General features: G+C 38.5%; 2 protein-coding genes across 15 annotated transcripts in view; one reads left to right on the top strand and one right to left on the bottom strand.

Moving 5' to 3' along the window:
• Positions 1–20,442, bottom strand: part of Stxbp5l (syntaxin binding protein 5L) — a 588,968-nt gene that overhangs the window by 540,226 nt on the left and 28,300 nt on the right. The window lies entirely within an intron of this gene.
• On the top strand, positions 7,085–8,887 carry LOC101721881 (elongation factor 1-alpha 1-like). Its single transcript, XM_087215993.1, is given in 2 exon segments — positions 7,085–8,710; positions 8,823–8,887. Coding segments are annotated over 2 exon segments (1,614 nt in total). The 5' UTR covers positions 7,085–7,116; the 3' UTR covers positions 8,843–8,887.

The raw sequence follows: 20,442 nt of genomic DNA, 5'->3' as shown, positions 1-20,442 counted from the left end.
GCTTTTCATCATGGCTTAGAGAGTGGAATGAGGTTGTCATATCTTCTGCTACTACTAGCAACCAGCTTTTGGAGCACAATCTTAAAACTTTAGATAAGAGTAGAAGATTCCAAAGGCAGGTTTTGACAGCTATCTATTTTCTAACTCTCCTTAAATTTTGTCTGGGCCAACAATGTTTACAGCTTGAATCAAATTTGATGTTTGTGTTTCTAAGAATTTGGCTTTTTCAGACTGAACTAGAAGCGGTAGTGACAAATAATCAGGCCAACTAAAAAAGTAACCAAAATTTTCCAATTTTATATTTAGAATAAAATTCAGTGATTGCCATGACATGGTTGTATATGTGAGATTATTAAAAATGATAGTCACTCTGGTGTCATCGTGCCAAAGTGCATGTCCACAGTGCCCTGCTAGTAGCCCCCACAGAAGATAGCCTTTTGTGACTGTTTGCAGGCTGCTTGGGCAGGACTCTGAGAGACCCTAAGTCACACAATGTATTTTACAGTCAATCATAAACAATATGGAGGAAAATATTCAGGGAGTGGAGAATATGGAAGTTTAAGAATTTGGTTTATAGCCATCCCACCCTCCTAGGGCACAGGAGCTGAGCCAGTCCCAGCACCTGGAAGGAAGCTCCCCCGCCGCTATCCCAAGCTCCTAGGGCAGAGAAGGTGAGCCATGCAGGTGCCAGAACCACCACCGCCCCCGCCATGGAAATGAGAGGACACATAAAAAGCCTCAAAAACAAACTTCTGGATCACCTACAGCAACCCCAAAGGGACACGAGATGGAACAATCTGATACTCAACTACCTAGACACTCTGAACTGGCAACAAAAGAGGATCTGGGAAAAATGAAATCAGAAATAATTACTCAGATAACAGCAAAGATTTTGCTCATGCTGCAAGACATGATTAATAAATCTAGAGAGGACACAGATTAAAAAAAAATAGAGGATCTGAGGAACATGATGGAATCCCAACATAGGAAACAAATGGAATTCATAAAACACATGTAAACAGATTTCCAGGAGATTAAAAACTCCATCGAAAGTCTGCGCAGCAGAATGAACCAATGTGAGGAGAGAATTTCACATATAGAAGAAAAGATTGCAATTAGTGAGGAGGAAAAGAAAAATTGCTTTAAAATTGTAAGGGAACACGAGAAATCAATCCAGCAGCTGCTAGACGATGCAAAGAAGAATAACATAAGACTGATTGGACTCAATGAAGAAACAGGAGAGAGTGCAGATGACATAAAAAAACTCTTCACAGAAGTGATGGCAGAAAACTTCCCAAGGAGGGGGAAAGAACTTGACATACAGATAAGTGAGGCATATAGGACTCCAGCTAGCCTTAATCAAAACAAATCTACACACAGGCATATAATAGTTAGGATTCCAGAAATCCAACAGAAGAATAAAATTCTACAAGCAGTGAGAGAAAAGAAACAAATCACATACAAAGGAAAGCTCATCAGAATCACAGCAGACTTCTCAATCCAAACCCTCAAGGCAAGAAGAGATTGGAGTGATGTATTTCAAGCCCTAAAGGAAAACAGCCTCCAAGCCAGACTGATGTACTCTGCAAAACTATCTTTCAAAATAGATGAAGAAATAAGATACATTCATGATAAAGAGCACCTCAGGAACTTCATGAATACTAAACTGGCACTCCAAAATTTTTAGACAATACCCTAGGAAAAGACAATGAGGATCACAACCCCAGGAAACCCAGCAGAATGAATCCATTGGGTGTGACAAATTAAACGCAAAGGGGGTGAATCCAACAAAAAGAAAAAGTCATGACAAGGCTTTTAAAACTTTTAACTTCATCTCCTAATGAGTGTATAATTCAATCATGTTATTGTACTGATTAGTATTTTTCTGATTCTAGAGTTGCACACCATTCCTTGTGCTATACTGGCTATTTATCATCTTCTTATGTCTACATTTTAATTGGGTTGTCTATTAATGAGCTCTAAGAATTCTTTATATATTCTGGTCATAGTTTACATGCATTGTAAATATGGTCTGTTTAAGGACTACTTTTCATTTCAATGATGTCATTTAAAGTTCTAAATTTTGATGGAATCTCATTTATCAATTTTTTTCTTTTATACATCATGTCTTTTGTATACTAGGTAGTTCTTGCCTACCTGAATTCATAAACATTTTCCCTTATAATTTCTTCTTAAAGTTTTATACTTTTAGGCTTTGATATTTAGGTTCATAGATCCCTTCAAGTTATATTCATGTATGGAAATAAAGGGTTGAGGTTAATTTTATATATATGGATACCAGGTGCTCTAGTGCCGTTTGCTGAAAACACTTTCTCTTCCTCAGCTCTTGAATTGAGTTTATAATCTATAAAATGCTAATGTTAAATAATCTTTCAAAACTCAGTGGACCATATATGTGTGGTTCTATTTCTAGATTCTCTGTTTTATTCCAATGATCTATATGTCTTTCCTTACACCAACACTGCCTTGATTACTGTAGCTTTAGAAGAAGTCTTAAAATTAGGTACTAAACATCTTCCAATACTGTTTTTTTTTAACTTTTCTAGGTCCTTTGTACTCCTACATAACTTTTAAATTTCAAAATCCAATTCTTCATTTATAGCAAGTATACACAGACCTGAATTTTTATATATACCCTGTGTTTTCTCATCCTGCTAAATTCAAATACAAGTTCTAGGGGCTCCTACAGATTTCTTATTATTTTCTCTGTAGATGATCATTTCATCTACATATAAAGTTTTGCTTCTACCTTGCCAATCCTATCCTAATTGTGTCATTTTATTGCCAGACTATTTTGGTGGGGACTAGGTTTCAAAGTTTAATGGACAGATAAAGAGTAAGCATATCTGCCCTTGTTCCCCACCTTAAGGAGAAGACATCGTGTCTTCTCCATTCATGTAAGGCATTCTCGCTGGAAGTATGGAGTACATGTCTTTAATCTGTTGAGAAGGTTCTGTTATACTTCTAGTCTCCTGATAGCTTTTACCATGAACAGCTGTAGAATCTGGTCCAATACTTTTTCTCCAACTAGTGACAGGATCATATGGCTTTTTCCTTTCCTCTGTTAAAATGATGACTTTTGGGGGTAGATCTTCCAATGCTGAACCAACACTGCCATCCCTCTAATAAAACCACTTTCTACATACTGCCAGATCTGACTTCTAATAGTTTGTTTTGTTAAACAAATTTCTATCTATGTTCATACTTTTTTCTTCTATTTTTATCCAATTTTAGGATCATCACAATGTTGATTTCCTAAAATGAGGGGAGAAGTGTTCCTTCTTTTTTCTGTTTTAATTGTTCAATATAATTTGTCAGTTAAAATATATATGAGCCTGCTGTTTTCATATAGGTAGGTTTTCAAGCTAGAAATATACTTTCTTTAATAGGTGCTATTCAAATTTTATATTTCCTCCAGAGTTAGTTTCATTAATTTGTCTTCTAAGTTACTTCTTAGAAGTTGTCAAATTTATTTCAAAAAAGATTTTTGTAATATGCTTTCTATATCCTTTTAAATTCTGTAAAATCTGTGGTAATGTCTCCTAGATCTTGATATTGCAATTTAAAAAATGTATAATTGATATTGCATAATAGTCTAAAGGAGCAGGGGAAGTGGGAGGGGTAGGGGAAGGTAAAAAAGGGAAATGAAAAAATATGAGAAGAGGGAAAAAAATGGAAAGAAAGTCTTTGCAAATAGGGATGGGTGGAGGGGGTGAAGGGAGGGCAAGGGTAGGGGAAAAAATAAGAACCAAGATACTCATGTAAAGGTATAAGATCCCAATGATGAATGCCACTGTATTTTATACCTAAAATGTACCAATAAACTTAATGGGGAAAAAAATGATATTCAGTAACATCTTTAATCCCTTCATATCTGCAGAAGGAGGTAAATAGAAAATTGTTACTTTCTTTTATGGGAGAAAGAAACAAAGGCGGGGAAAAACATTTTGGTCATTTAGCAAATCACCCAGCAGATCACAGATCCATATCTCTCCACTTTAAGGACCCCTAAGGAAGACTTTGTGTAAGAATCTAATAATCTTTGATATCCTTTTGAACTAAAGGTCATGTCCTCAATTAAAAGCAACAGTAGCAAAGACCAAGAGAAGTCTTATTTGCATAGAAAATCCACAAACAAAAGTTTACAAAAACATACTATTGGCATCCTAGTAACTTGCTCAGCTTGAACATATGCTATCTGATCTTTTTTTAGAGTCATGAAAAACACTAGTGCTGGATCTTTGAGTGCAGTTTAAGGTACAAATCCAGGACAACTAAAAGCAATTTCTCTATGGCTGAATTTAAAATTTAATGAAGAATTTCAGTGACTTTGAAATAAATTGTGAGCATCCCACTATCATTTTTGTTGAAAACTAAGTTTTCCTAATAAGACTAGAGATTGAAAAGCTATTAAAAATGGAGCCATATTTTTCAGATTAATTTAGCTGGAGGTGTTGAAATGTCTTCATTTGCCATGGCTGTGCTCCAGTACAAGAGAGACCATTTTCAAGAGCTAATGCTGGCCTGGGTTGGAAGTATTTTATTGTCAGCCAGGTGCTACAGACTTGCTACCGTGAAATTTGAGCTAAGGAAAAAAGCAAATCTTGGGGATCAGAAAAATAGGTTTAAATCCAGCTCAGTGACTTGCAATATTACCTCAAGAAAACAATTCTGCTTTTCTGAGCATTGAGTTTTTCATTTGAATAAATGAAAGAGAAAAATCTAGGTAAAGGGGTACTTATGAACAGAGTTGACTAGGGCAGAGACTATATATTAAAAAAAAAAGAAAAAAGAAAAGAAGGTGGCATGGATAGAGTTAGAAAAGAAGGACCAAAATAAGGATGTGGGCTCAACTCAGAGGGCCACTGGCAACCAGAGTGATGTGAGAAAAAGGTGTGTAAAAGATGGGCTAAGAATGGTGGCAGAATGAATCAAAGAGCAAAGTGCTTAGAATTGAGAAAGCTCCCCAGAAGTCAATTATTGTAATTTGTGCATGAGGTGAGGAGGCCTAAATTACCATTGTGGAAAAAGGAACAGAGGGAAGAAAAGTCAGTTCAATTTGGTCTTGCTCTTTAAATGACTGAAAAATTTAAGTCTGTGTAATGGCAAAGATGGTGTTGTAATACACACCAGAAAGAAGGTAGGAGGAGAGAGTGGGAAGGGTTTCTGAGATATTGAGTTAGAGGGTGGTGGTGGTAAATCATTTTTGTAATGTGGATGTAGTGATATGGAGGCATATTCAAATTTGGAGATTAAATATGATGGTGATAGTTGAAGCCATTGGAATAGGCTTCCCCAATGAATAAAGGTAAGAAAGTGTAACTCAGGATTGAGAATGGAATTGGAGAATTAAATGTGATAATGTATATAAAAGTGGCTTGTGTATTGTAAAAGAACAATAAATGATACTTTTTAAGAAAAGGGGCTGGGAATGTAGTTCAATGGCAAAGCATTTGCCTAGCACATGCCCTGGGAGAGGGAGGGAGGGAGAGGGAGGGAGGGAGAGAGAGAGAGGGAGAGAGAGAAGAACATATAGGTTAAAAAGATAAGAAATTTTCAAAAGAGAGAGAGAGACATGCATAGAGATCTCCCATGTGACTCCCCTTTCTGATGGAGCGGGTGGTCTCCTGGTAAAGGAGCTAGGCCTCAGCATGAGGATACCCAAGGGTGCCCAACAATCATTTTCCACTAAACTTCTTATCGACTATACAATTAAACAACATTAACAGCTTTGTTGTTGGATTGAATTCCCAAGAGTTGTATTAATTGATTGATCAGGCAGTAGCCATTTGACCTTGTATCTATATAACTGCACAGTTCTTTAACCATGTAGCCCTCACATGAGGCCTCTTAAATGTTATAGTGCTCATGGAAACCCAGACAGAGCATTCATCTATTTAACATGCATTAAATACCTCTTTTGATTCACGACAACATCATCCACATTCAAAAAAAAAAAAAAAAAAGGTACAGAAGACAGTGAATGAATAGAGTGAAGTGGGGAACGAATAATTAGTAAGGACTAAAGAGAGATATGTTGTTGACAAAAGTACCACAAAGCATTTAATTCTTCATCTGTCTTAATAAGCTCTCTCCAGTTTACAGCAGAGAAAACAATTAGATGTGTAGGCTACTCAATCCTAATTTCTGAATTCAGAAAGGAATTATTGATTCTACAAAAAGAAGAGTTTTTCCACTTTTCCTACATCAATCCAGCAGAAGCACAAGTGTATCTCTGTTAAGGCTAGGAGAGAAAGGGGGAGGGAGAATATGATTACTGCCAGAACAAGCTCAACAGACAGGAACAGAAAAGAATTTTACTGGCAGAAATTAGAAATTGTTCTTTCTCACTCCACCAACACATAAGTAATAGACACAGAACTACCTTCTGCTGCCTTTAAAGCTGTGTTAGAAAAATGATGCCTCAAGAGATAGAAGTATAATCTGCTAGGCAATAAAGGTGTGCACCCCACCCAAAACACCTGAAAGTATTATAGAAATATTTTTTGCTTATGATATTTTTATATAATCCCAATACTATAAATTAGTCAATGAATGAAGCTAAAACTTTTTTGACCATAGGCCTTTGCAAACTCTTCAGAATAAATTGAAAAGTGTATGATGCAATCTTCAGAATTAATAAGCACAGTCACACACACATGTTACCTGCACACAAATTAAAGTGAATGTTTTATGGATAATTCATGTAATGTTCCAAAGAGAACAGACATGTGTGATGGGATGTTAAAATGGGACTCTGTTTTTGTTTGACTGAAATCCCTAAGGTAAAGAATGCCAACAACTCCTGCATTTCAAAGTGAGGTTTCTAGATCCCCAAGGCTGAACTTTGCAGTTCTGTGCCCCTTAGTTGATCATCCATCCATTTCTTCAAAAATAAGATTGAAAATGTTGAGTTTTTGTTTTGCTTTGCTTTGTAATGCTGAGGATCAAATCTGGGGCCTCATACATGCTAGGCTATATCTCCTGCCCCTGAGAGAGTTTTTGGATATTAAAACAAAGTCTTCTGCTTTTTTCGTAATGGGTTTGCTGCGAGAACACAGGTGTAGTGAAAACCACCACTAAATCAAAGCCAACATGGGAAAGGAAAAGACTCATATCAATATAGTCATCATTGGACACATGGATTTGGGCAAGTCCACCACTACCGGCCATCTGATCTACAAATGTGGTGGCATCGACAAAAGAACCATTGAAAAATTTGAGACGGAGGCTGCTGAGATGGGGAAGGGTTCTTTCAAGTATGCCTGGGTCTTGGATAAACTGAAAGCTGAGCAAGAGTGTGGTATCACCATTGACATCTCCCTGTGGAAATTTGAGACCAGCAAGTATTATGTGACTATCATTGATGCTCCAGGACACAGAGACTTTATCAAAAACATGATTACAGGCACATCTCAGGATGATTGTGCCATCCTGATTGTTGCTGCTGGTGTTGGTGAATTCGAAGCTGGTATCTCCAAGAATGGGCAGACCCGTGAGCATGCCCTTCTGGCTTACACGCTGGATGTGAAACAACTCATTGTTGGTGTTAACAAAGTGGATTCCACTGAGCCACCCTACAGCCAGAAGAGATACAAGGAAATTGTTAAGGAAGTCAGCACCTACATTAAGAAAATTGGCTACAACCCTGACACAGTAGCTTTTGTGCCAATTTCTGGTTGGAATGGTGACAACATGCTGGAGCCAAGTTCTAACATGCCTTGGTTCAAGGGATGGAAGGTCACTCATAAAGATGGCAATGTCAGTGGAACCACACTGCTTGAAGCTTTGGATTGCATCTTGCCACCCACTCCCCCAACTGACAAGCCTTTGCAGCTGCCCCTCCAGGATGTCTACAAAATTGGTGGTATCGGTACTGTCCCTGTGGGCAGAGTGGAGACTGGTGTTCTCAAACCTGGCATGGTGGTCACCTTCGCTCCAGTCAATGTCACAACTGAAGTAAAGTCTGTTGAAATGCACCATGAGGCTTTGAATGACGCTCTTCCTGGTGACAATGTGGGCTTCAACATCAAGAACGTGTCTGTCAATGATTTTCATCATGGCAATGTTGCTGGTGACAGCAAAAATGACCCACCAGTGGAAGCAGCTGGTTTCACTGCTTAGGTGATTATCCCGAACCACCCAGGTCAGATCGGTGCTGGCTATGCTCCTGTACTGGATTGCCATACAGCTCCCATCACTTGCGAGTTTGCTGAGCTGAAAGAAAAGATTGATCGCCGATCTGGTAAGAAGCTGGAAGATGGCCCCAAATTCTTGAAATCTGGTGATGCTGCCATCATTGACATGGTTCCAGGCAAGCCCATGTGTGTCGAGAGCTTCTCTGACTCTCCATTTCTGGGTCGTTTCGCTGTTCGCAATATGAGACAGACAGTTGCTGCAGGTGTCATCAAAGCAGTGGACAAGAAGGCTGCTGGAGCTGGCAAGGTCACCAAGTCTGCCCAGAAAGCTCAGAAGGCTAAACGAATATCACCCCTAACACCTACCACCCCAGTCTTAATCAGTGGTGGAAGACTGGCCTCAGAGCTGTTTTTCCCAATTGACCATTTAAGTTTAATAATAAAAGACTGGTTAATGATAACAATGCATCGTAAAACCTTCAGGAGGAAAGGAAAATGTGTTTTGTGGACCATTTGTTTTCTTTTTGTGTGTGACAGTTTTAAGTTATTAAGTTTTGTTTGTTTGTTTGTTTGGTTTTGGTACCAGAGATCAAACTCAGGATCTTGCGCGTCCAAGGCAGGCAGCTGAACCACTAAGCTAAATCCCTGGCCCTAAGTTATTAGTTTTTAAAATCACTTTTTAATGGAAACAACATGACCAAAAATCTGTCACAGAATTTTGAGACCCATTAAATTAAAAATAGAAAAAAAAAATCTTCTAGAGTGAGCCATGCCACTGTGGTGTTATTTCCCTTCCCCATCATGCCTACCTTGCACCAATATGGAGCCTTTGTTGCACCTCCAGCCCAATCAGAGGGGTATCAAAGACAACACCAGTGAGTTCATTGTGTATCTCTAGGTCAAATATGAGAAATTCTATAGGCTTTGATGTTGCCTAGAGCAGCATGAGCAGCACAAGAGAGCACTGCAGCTGGTAGGTAACTACATCCTTACTGACAGCAGGGCCAGTGTGCTTGTTTGCCATAGATCAGTTGTGGGCAATGCAAAAGACTACTTCCTGGAAGTGTCTGGGATAGTGCTCAGGAGAGTTTTTTGCTAGAGCAAGAAAATCAGCAGAAACAGGCTCAGAAGACTCAAAAGAGAATAGAGGTTACAGTCAGAGGAAAGAGCTACAATTGAGCCATCCATCAAAAGATTTATTGAGACCCCAAAAGAATGTGAGGGAATTAGCATCTGTGCCACAGCCCAGGAACTGCAGACAACTACTGCAGTGCTAGTCAGACTCTTGCTGTCCCACATCTCTTCTGCCTCTCTGCACTTCAACATTAAAAGGACCTGCAGAGCTTGGTGAGAGGAGCAGAAGAGAAGGAAACAACCCACATCCTTCCACCCACACCCACTTGTACAACACACTTCCAGTTGAAGCTGGTCCAAGTTGGGGGAAAGGAGAAGATGTAACTTTGAAGTTTGGAATTTTACTTACATTGGACTAGCTGTATCAATTATTGAATGATGACTATTTTAGGAAATCAAATGCCCAGAGAGGGCAGATTTTATTATCTAAGTATGAATATTGAAGTTATGAGGTCTGCCCAAGATCTCATCTGAGAGCAGAGGAATAGGTAACAGCACAGAGCACTGGCAGTGAATGGCAAGCACCAACTCTTTTTTCTGATTGTGCCCCACTTTTCACATCCATCCGCATCCCTTGCTGAAAAAAACCATGTTAGGCTCTTATGATTTTACTTCCTTCACAACTCCTGCTGACCATAGATGATTAGACTAAGGATGGGTGTCTGACAAAAGTCAGTCAAACTATAGCCCTGCCAGAGAGCAAAAGGATAAGGGCGATCAGTTTCCTTAGCATAGGAATAAGAGAAAAAAATAAATAAACAAGAGAATTAACATACTTAGCCATGAGAATTAAAACTAAAATATTATTCATTCATCTAACAAATATTTAACATTTCTATCATCGAGCTAATATTTTAGTTGGGAGGAGAACAAATATCAGTTAAACCACTAAATAAATTAAATAAGCACAGATGATTATTATTGCCATGAAGGAAGCAAACATATTTGGACAAGGAATAACAAGAGGAAGAGAACTACTGTCTGTATAAGGTGGTCTCAGTAAGACTATCTGAGGTGTGATCTTTAAATTGAGATTTGAAGGGTGATATAGATCCAAATTTGTGAAGAGTTGCAGAAGGAGTATTCCAAACATAGAGAAAAACAAATGCAGAAGCACTGAGGAAGGAAATTGCTCAGCACATTCCCAGAACTGACAGACGGTCAGGGCAACTAGAGCAGAGTGAGCAAGAAGGAAAGATGAGATCAGAGAGAGAGACAGATGCCAGAACATGCAGAGATTGGGAAGTCATGGTGAGTATCATGCAACCTAATGAGACAGGATTGAAACTAGTGTGGAACAGGTGAAATATGCCTTTAAAAAGAGTTAACACTAAATACTAACTATGGGGCTATCTAGTAAAATTGATAACTAACTATTGCAATCAGACCTGCTTAATGTCATTTCCATCAACAATGCATAGCATGTATGATGGGAGTCCTTTAAGATTATAATGGAGTGAAAACTTCCTGTTACCTGACAATGTTGCTATTGTTAACATTGCAGAGTTGTCATTGACTGTACATTGTTGTCAGGTAAATGCTTGTGGTGATGCTGATGTATACAAACCCCTAGTATAGCACGTATATTTTTGTATAGTACACAATACTTGATAATTTAATAAATGATTATGTTATTGCTTTATGTATATACTATACTTTTATTGTTATTTTTGGTGTACTACTTCTACTTTAAAAGTCTACTCTAAAACAGTATTATATGATATTATATTATATTGCCATCAGCCTCATATGTCTCATGTTTGCTGTCTCTTGATTGCCTCAAGAGGCCACATAGAGTGATTGACCTATATTATCTAGGTTTGTGCAAGTATATTCTATGACATTTACACAATGATAAAATTGCCTAATGATGCATTTCTCAGAACATATTCCCTTCCTTAAGCAACACATAATTTTATTGAGTGCTTTCACACCTATCAATTTTCATAATTTAGCAGATTTTTTCTTAAAATGGCCAGATAATAAAGCTTTGAATCTTTGTAAACAACCTTGCTCATAATTGCTCAACTCTACTCTTTTAATATGAAAACATCCTATTGATCATAAGTAACTGAATTACCACCATAGCTGTATATCAATAAAACTTTGTTTCTGAACACTGAAATTTGAATTTCATAGAATTTTTATGTCAAGGAATATTCATTTGGCTTTTAAGCCATTTTAAAATGTGAAAAACATTTCTAGCTAGTGGGTCATGAAAATAAAATGTTGAGCAGGATGGCCCACAATCCATAACTTGCCAACTGTTGTTCTAGATGCTTTACTTGCAAAAATTCACTTAATACTTTCAACACATCTATAGAGATAGGCACTACTAATACATTAATTTCACACAAGAACAGAGGCAAAAGACTTCATGTCTAGAGATTTGCAAAGCCAAGACACAAACCTGAGCAAATCTGGTTCTAGATCACATGATGCTAATTTTTCAATCATGCTTTACACTAGCAATAATTCAAGCTTACCATATTCAAGAGAAGCATTTCTGGAATGATAGAATAAGTACCTCCAAAAATCTGTTTTTCCAGTTGATAAAAAAAATTGGCAAAAAAAGTTAAAATCAACTTTTTCAGAACTCAGGAAATTAATCAAAGCCCTGCAACATTCAAAAGGTATCTATTGAAGAAAAATGACCAGATCTTGATATAAACAATGCAGTTTGTGGTATTTTAACTTGCCTATTCTTATCCCTTTTTTCCCAGGCATTCAGTATTCTTGAACATTAACAGCTTTCCAAATAAAGTAGCTGTGAAAACAGTAGTCTAATGGCCTCTGGAAAAGGACATAATTGGCTTGAAGAACCACTATTCCAAATAATTATCATTATTTGGCCTGTCTGGTAACTTCCTGGAAACCCTACTCACAGAGCTTTATTTGATATGACTTAGAGCTTACTCAGTGTAAACAGCCTTTCCCCCTGGGTATTTGTCCAAAACCATCAGTGGCAGTTGTTTAATATCACAGCTGTTGGGAAAGAGAGATAATCATTGGAGTAAATAAGAGGCTGACCAAAAGTATCTTAAAAGAAAAACTAGGGAATGAGATATCCATAGTAAGCTTTGGAAAGTTCCAACACATTCTTGGAAACCTAGTGGACTACAAACATATGCAAAGTGGTGTGAATGCCTAAGTAAGACTTGAGATGTCTGGGCCCTGGTTGACATTGGGGCTCTATATAAGTAGTAAATGAAGGCTAAGGGAATGTTTAAGATTCTGGAGAGCTGAAGGTATGTCCTCAGTGGACTCACAGAGCCAATAAGCAATGGCTGGCAGACTTAGTGGTTCAAAGCATTTAAGGAAATCATTGTGCAGTCACAGATACCACCAAGATAAGTAAAGACTTTAAACACAGGCTTCAGTGACTGAATATAATAAAGAATGAAGAATTTACAGAATTAGTTCAGGAAAGTTACTAAACAAAAAATTTATGCCAGCTATTATAAATATGCTCAAAAAACAGAAGGAAACTATGTATAAAGAACTAGAGGAAAGATTGAAAATATCTTACCAATAGGGCTTATTATTAAGAGGATAGAAATTATAACTTTTTAAAAGAATCAAATATAAGTTCTAGAGTTGAAAAGTATAAGAAAGAAATTAAAAATTTACTAATATGGTCCAACAGCTAACTGTCAAAAGAAACAAATCAACAAACTTGAAGATAGGTCAATTGTAACTATCCAGTTTGAGTAACAGAAAGAAAATAGAATTAAGTAAAGGAAGAGAATGTCAAACAAATGTCAACAAAGTAGAATTTAAAATATTTTCGGATAAACAAAATCTGAGAGAACTTATCACTAATGCATCTGCCTTATAAAAATATAACTTAAGGGAGACCTTCCAACTAAAATGAAAGGACACTAATTCGAATCCACAATAATTCAAATCCACACACAAAAATGAAGAGCATCAGTAAAGTAATTGCTTAATTATAAAAGATGCATTTTTGTTCTCTCTTTTTGTTATCTGATTTAAAATATAATTGTATAACTCAATAACTGCAAAACCATGTTGAGAAGCTATAAGGTATAAAATTTTCAAAATCACTATGGTCAAAAATGAAAGAGAGAACATTAATACTGACTTTACAGAAATAAAAAGCATAATGAAGGAATGCTTTGGAACAAGGAATTGTATGCTAACGAATTATGTGACATAGCTGAAAATGGACAAATTCCTGGAAAGATGAAAACTTTAAAAATGACTAAGAAGAAACAGAAAAAATATAAATAGGTCTGTAAGTAAAGAGATTGAGTTAGTAATTCAAAAACCAATATTAAAAAAAAGCACAGCACTAAGTCTTCACAGATTCTTCTAAAAAATAGAGGTGGGAGACATACTTCCCAACTGATTCTGTAGGCTAAGAAAAGGAAACTACTGTATAGACTAATAATATCCTTTATGAATACAAATGCAAAACTCCTGAACAAAATACTAGCAAGCTAAATAATGCATCAGGAACAATAGGGTTCATCCTAGAAACACATGAGCAGTTCCACATATGAAAATCAATCTGAATAATATATCACACTGAAACAATAAAGAACAATACCTGAGAGCAGGGCATGTGGTGCATGCCTATAATCACAGCTGTCAGGAAGATTGCGAGTTCAAGGACAGCTGGGGGAACTTAGAAAGACCCTATCTCAAAATAAAAATTCATAAAAGGACTAAGGATGCAACTATATGAGAGAGATTTATCTGGCAGTGGTGAAGCCCTGGGTTCAATTCCTAGTTGTGCAAAAGAAAGGAAGGAAAGAAGGGAGGCAGGGATGGACAGAAGGCGGAAGGAGGGAGGAAGAGAGGGTAGGAGGTAGGAAAGAAGGAAGGAAGGGAGACACCATTGAGACAATACAGCACAATGATTAACCATGACTAGTACAGGTCCTAGAATACGCTACATAGTTTTCTGTCCTAGCCCTACCACGAGCTATTTGATCTAGGGCAAGTCAAAAACTTTTCTATTCCGGTTGCCCTCTAGATTTTTTTGAGGAATAAGTTAATTTAATGTGCAGGGCTTCAAATAGTGCCTGATACATAGAAAGTGCTAATCAAGTGTTTGGTATTATTTTATTATTCTTTATTACTGAACTTGCTAGGGAACATGAACATTATGACTATTCTAACTCCAAAAGTATTGCAACTGACATGCTCAATTTACTATCTTAAGTGCTACAGAAATGTCACTGAGAATTAACAGATACTCTCAGAGAGCAAAATAGGCTCATTAATACAGTATGAGAGGAAAACAAAGTTTAACATTCTCAAAATCATTTCCTTGCTCTCCCTTACTTAAACCTGTTTTTCTCAGAAAATGACAACATCCTGTCTCTCAGGCCAAAATACTTTAAATCATTTTTTATTTCTTCTCCTCCCTTCCTTTCACTCTCCAAAGCACAAGCATGGTCCTCACATTTATCTCAACCCCACAACTTTCTACCTCCCTTCTACTCCAGGATATCATCACCTACTCTGAATACTACAGTAGCCTCCTAAATGGCTTCCCTGCTTTACTCCTGCAGTCTAGTTACCAGAGGACAGGCAGCACGACACTTTTAAATTGTAAATTAGACCATGTCTGTTCTGGTCCCTGCACACATCTCTGACCCTAAAATCTATGAATTTCCCCCCTGCTGTTGGCACTCCAGCCGCAACTGATTTCTGAGTTGATCCTAAAACTACAAGCATGCTCTTGCCTTCGGCTCATTGCATTTACTGTTTTCTGTGCTGGGAACACCCTTACCCTATAGCTCCCTTTCTCAATTCATTCAACCCTGCTGGAATTTAACTTCCTCCAAGAGGTTTTCTCTAACTATCCTATCAAAGGTAACATCCTGCTATTCTCTATCATGTTTCTGTTTTATTTTTCTTCATAGACTTTATTGCTACTTGACGTTACACATTTGTTATCTGTTTATTGCCTGTCTCTTCCCATTAAAGTTTGAATTCCATAATTTTGTCTGTTTTGTTCACTGCCTCATTCTCACGGACTACAGCAGTTCCCTGCACATGATAAAATGGAAATTAATTATTGACTGGAAAAAATACTAATGAGTTGGGGAGGCCTGAAACTTCCTGTTGCAGAAGTGGGTGGCAGGAATGGAGGTGTTGTAGTCAAGCTTTGCAAGGGAATAGATTTGATACAGGACACATAATTTGTAGGAGTATCTTATAATAGTCACCCAAAAAGTCAAATGCAGAAAAGTGCAAGAGATCTGTCCACATGTTAGAGACCCAAAGAATCCAGCCAGCTACCTGGCTCCCATTGCAATGTCCCAAACAAGTCCAGCCAGAGGCCTAGAGCCGATGGCAATGTCTCATGCAAGTCTGTATCTAGGATCTGCACCAGGAAAGCCCAAAGGCCAGTGGTGGAAGCTAGAAAGTCTGCACTGGCAGGCTGAAGGATCTGTGCCACCAGATTGAGGGATCTGCATTGGAGTCGAGAAGTGACACTCAAGGCGAAGACCAGAGCTCTCCTGAAAACAGCAGCCATTCCCAGTAACAGCGAAGGCCCAAGCTCCTCTGACTCAAGAATAGCCTAGTTTATATTAGGAAAACCAGCCGCAGCAAGCTTCTCCAGGAAAATCAACAGCATGCAGTCTTCTCATCCAGTTCTCCTTTTATGTCATTTTGGCAGCAATCCTCAGGTGGATCGTCCACATCCCGAACCACACTGACTCAGCTCAGCTGGGTATTTCAAGTTAATCATTAGTTAATCCACCACAGGAGAACCGTCAGAGTAAAGTGAAGGTTAAAAGTAAGAGTAGACTGCTGGGGGTGGTGGTGCACACCTGTGATTCCAGCACTCAAGTGGCTGAGGCAGGAGGATCACAGCGAGTTCAAGGCCAGCCTGAACTACATAGTGAGACCCTGTCTTAAAAAACCAACAACAACAACAAAAAGAGTAGGGGTAGAAAAACTCTGACCGTAGGACCAAAGCCAGCATCCTGGGCCATTTCTAGCCATTTCACTATTTTTATTAATAAAGTTTTACTAGAACACAGCAGCACTTATTCATTTACATGTTGTCTATGCCTCCTTTCATGTTATAATGGCAGAGTTGAGCAGCTACAACAGAGACCAGGTGGCCCAGAAAATATTTACTTTCTGGGATTTACAGAAAGTTTTCTGACCCCTAGTTAAAATAGCTGAGTGAGGTAACCCACTTTAGTACTTGCTATGTCTTTAAGCATTATCACATATAAAAACAGCAGTGGTTTGTAAGTATGATCTAAGCTATAATTACAAAATGTTGGGGAAAGTGCAACATTGCTTTTCCTAAATAATGATTTTGTCATTTCCCCTGGAAAAGTTCCAGTTTCTTATAGTTTCTTATAGTAGTTCATTAAGTTTTCTCTGGATGGCATTCTCCTGTTAGCATAAGACCCATGGCTATTGGAGCGACTGAATGTGGACCTCAGCTCTGATAGCTATGGATAATGTCCCTGACAAGTCATCACATATGTTGTTGCTATTATTTTAAAGAAAAGTGGAGAGATCTAATTTTTTAAAATTTTTATTCAAATAAATTATCAATATACAAAGCAAAGTAAAAGAAAATCCTCTTTCAAATATCATATCAAATGTCACCTCCTCCATTCTGTGATCTGCTAGATGGCATTAACCTTAGTCTCCTCTGTCTCCTGTAGCATGTAGTGTGTATCTCTATTGGATCTGTCAATGAATGTATCAATGAATGTGTCTAATGAATCTGTTTATGAATAGATCTATCCCCTCCTCTGAAACATGAGCTCCAGTGCCTAGCACAATAGCTTTCATCTAATAGATGCCAAATAAATGTTGGCTGAAAGGAAATATGACAAGGAAAGACTATTAGCCTCCACCACATCTTTTTTCTTCTCCATTATAGGGAGATCTGCCTCCAGCCCCTCTTCCTCTGGCCATTGTGTTCTCCCTCTTCTATGGTTTGAATGTTTCCCCCAAAAGTTCAAGCATGTGTTGGCAATGAAATCCCCAAACTCATGTGTTGGTGATATACTGAGGGGATGGGCTTTGGAAGACAATCAGAATGAGGTGAGGTCATAAGGGTGGGTCCTCCATGTTGGCATTAGTGATTTTTTAAGAGGAAGAGCCAGAATGCTTACTCTGTCTGTCCATGTGACACCCTCCACCATGTTATAATGCTACAAGAAGGCTCTTACAGATGCTGACACAATGCTGGCACCATGCTCTTAGATTTTTCCAGCTTTCAAAACTGTAAGCCAAACAAATTCCTATTCTTTATAAGTTATCTAGGTGCAGGTATTTTGTTATAGCAACAGAATATGGACTAAAACATCATGTTTCCCCTTCTCAATTTATCTGCTCAATTAGAGATCTGCATAAGGTTTATATATATGAAAATGTCTTTCATGTTGAAATTTTCCTCTATCTCTAAAATTTCCCATTCTCTGACACTTTTCTTCACTGAATATTTTTCCTTACTCCCTTCTACATCCCTAAATTATACTCACCTTTGTGCACTCCATCAAAGAATGAAACAGAAAAGACAGAGAAAGAGCTTTATTTCTCAACATTCTCCAGCTCCCTTCCTTTGTGTTTCACCAACCCCAAAAACTTGGAACCTGTCTTGGCAAGAACTCACTGGTCAGAAGTGCAGCAGCTTCGCTGCCCTGAATTTTACGTCTCATAACAGAGAAAGATCTTTGTGTCCCCACCTTCATCAAAACATGAACTTACCTACAAAGACATAATGATGTTTATATTTTAAAAACAAATTCATGAAAATGGGAACCCACAAAAATAGAGGCTCCCACAATGCCCTTTATAGGCCATTGACCAGTTCTACCATTGTCCACAAGGGGCTCATGGCAAGGGACAAAGAATGTTCCTCTTTGTGGCCCCAGCCCTGTGCCTGTGGCCCTTTTGCCTTTTACCAGTGCTGCTGCTGCCAGGGCTGACTCTTAGTGTTTTAGCTTCCTGGGCACCTACCAGATGCAGCTGCCAGGCTGAAAGGGAAGGATCGATTTCAGTTTCCAACTTCAGCATATCTGCATTGCTTTGACCTTGAACAGAGCTATTTCACTTTCTTGTCTATCCTCGGTCTGCAGCCAGAGTTTGCTCTCAGCATTGTTTTGATGCATTTTGCCAGAACTTTTTTCTTTATTTCTTTTCTGCAGCTTATCTTGCCTGGCCTTGTGCCCTGACCCTCTCCAAACACAGCAGGGCCTCCTAGCCAACCAGTATAATGCTGGGGACTAAGAGAGAGCTGCAGTACTGGTTCTTGGCAGGCTGACAGGCATCAAGGCAGACCAGTGGCTCGGAAGGAACCAGAGCTGCCTGGATCTCTCCTGGCCTGAGAATTGTTTGACCCCTGTAAATGAATAGAGACTGGTCTTAATATTGAAGTGGTGTGACCTTTGGCAGGACACAAATCCTGTGCCTATTTTTGCTTCCTCGTTTTATTTACAGGATGAAATAATACCAGGAAGGCACAAATATTCACAAAGGGATACTCAATGTCAGAGCAATGGTAAATACTACTTGGAAGAAAGCAGTGATTCCTTTAGGCTAGTTCCATTAAAGATTTGAGAAAGTAGTTCAGGAGAACTCAAATTTGATCAGACCTTCCAACAATAAGATCCAAACTAGATTAGTTAACTCTATAGCCAAGCAATTACACTTCTCTCTCCAATGAGTATACCTTATTGCCATTGGGCTTGTCTAGAAAATACTCATACTTGCACAATTGTACAACCATCTATTCATCACATGACCTGATCCTTTCCCCTGGGCCGCATCCTAGGAAAGATTGTGATGAGACTCTTTCTGAGTCAAAATTTAGCCTTGCTTGGAAGCTAATATTTTCTGTAGGCTATAAGTCAGGAATAGAAAGACAGGAGATCTGGTACCAGTTTGCTATGGTGTGAATTTAGTTCATCCAAAAGGACTCATGTGCTAGAAGCTTTATTCCCAGTGTGACAGGGATCTTTACCTCAAAGGGATCTTTAAGAGGTGGAGCCTGGTAGAAGGTAATCAGGTCATGAGGGCACAAGCCCACAGAAGGGATTCATTCTTGCAAGACAAAAGGTTGTTTGTAAAGGTTGTTACAAAAGAGTAAGCCTGGCCTTTCCCTAGCCTCTCTTGATTCCTGTCCCACCTTGTAATGTTTTTCTCATGTACACTCTCACCATGAAATCATTCACTATGGTGTGATTTAGCCAGAATACCTTCACCAGAGCCAAGATGATGTGGGTCCAGGTGCTAGGACCCTCCATGATGCCCAGCCATTAGATTGGGGTTGCTCCAGAAGAGTGTGGTGATGGCCAGAAAAATCTAAGGCTAGTCCAAAAGGTACTCATAGCTGGAGACAATCAGTCCATGTGCTCCTTTCGGCCGAATGGCAAAGTCTTAAGGGAGAGCCACTAGTCCACCTCCATGGCTATGCATGCACCAAGAAAAACCTTAATAGAGGTCAATTCAGAGACTAACTCAGGCTTCCCTAATACGGTCATTTGGACAGAGAAGTGAAAGACAATGTGGTGTTAACCAGTGGTGTGGAAGGAGCTGGCCAGGGTAAGAAAGAACAGCACCAAGCCAGGAGAAAGCAAGAAGCCACTTTTCAGAGGGAAAGATTTAGTAGTGAGAAGTGCAGGGAGGACATGTAGGTAAGGAAGTGGGACTTAGAAAGGAAAATCTATAAGATAGCCTAAAGAACTTTCCCATGCTCCTCCTTAAGAAATTTTAGTAAAGATCTAAATAGGTCTCTAGAATGTTCTGTTTTGGGTTTTCTTTAGTCTCCAGTAGTGTTGCCTACCCTTCCTTGGAGTAAGAGCTACACGGCCCAGCTCATTCAGATTTACCTAGAAATAAGGTCTCCCAGGTTTTCGGAGGGGTATGTATTATAGGAATTAACTTGAGACAAAGAGATAACTATTTCTCTGGATTTACAGGCTAAGATTAAAGAAGAAGGGGAAGAAAAGCTTTTTCTCTATGTTACAGGGAATGGAGATTTTGAAAGGGCTGACATGTGAAGAATGATTCCATGTCATTTACTGAAAATTAGAGACTTGGACTAGAAACTTTAGAATCCTGAAGTTTATCAAAGAAAAGTGAAAACTGATCTTTTGGGAGTCTAAAGACTAGAGTATGTATTGAAGGAGAAGGA

This window comes from Heterocephalus glaber, unplaced genomic scaffold (assembly GCF_053883595.1).
Source record: "Heterocephalus glaber isolate CG9 unplaced genomic scaffold, H.glaber_assembly_v1.0 deba00000122, whole genome shotgun sequence".
In the NCBI taxonomy this organism is placed as follows: Eukaryota; Metazoa; Chordata; class Mammalia; order Rodentia; family Bathyergidae; genus Heterocephalus; species Heterocephalus glaber.
The sequence above is the reverse complement of the archived record's forward strand: the minus strand, read 5'-3'. Positions and strand labels throughout refer to the sequence as shown.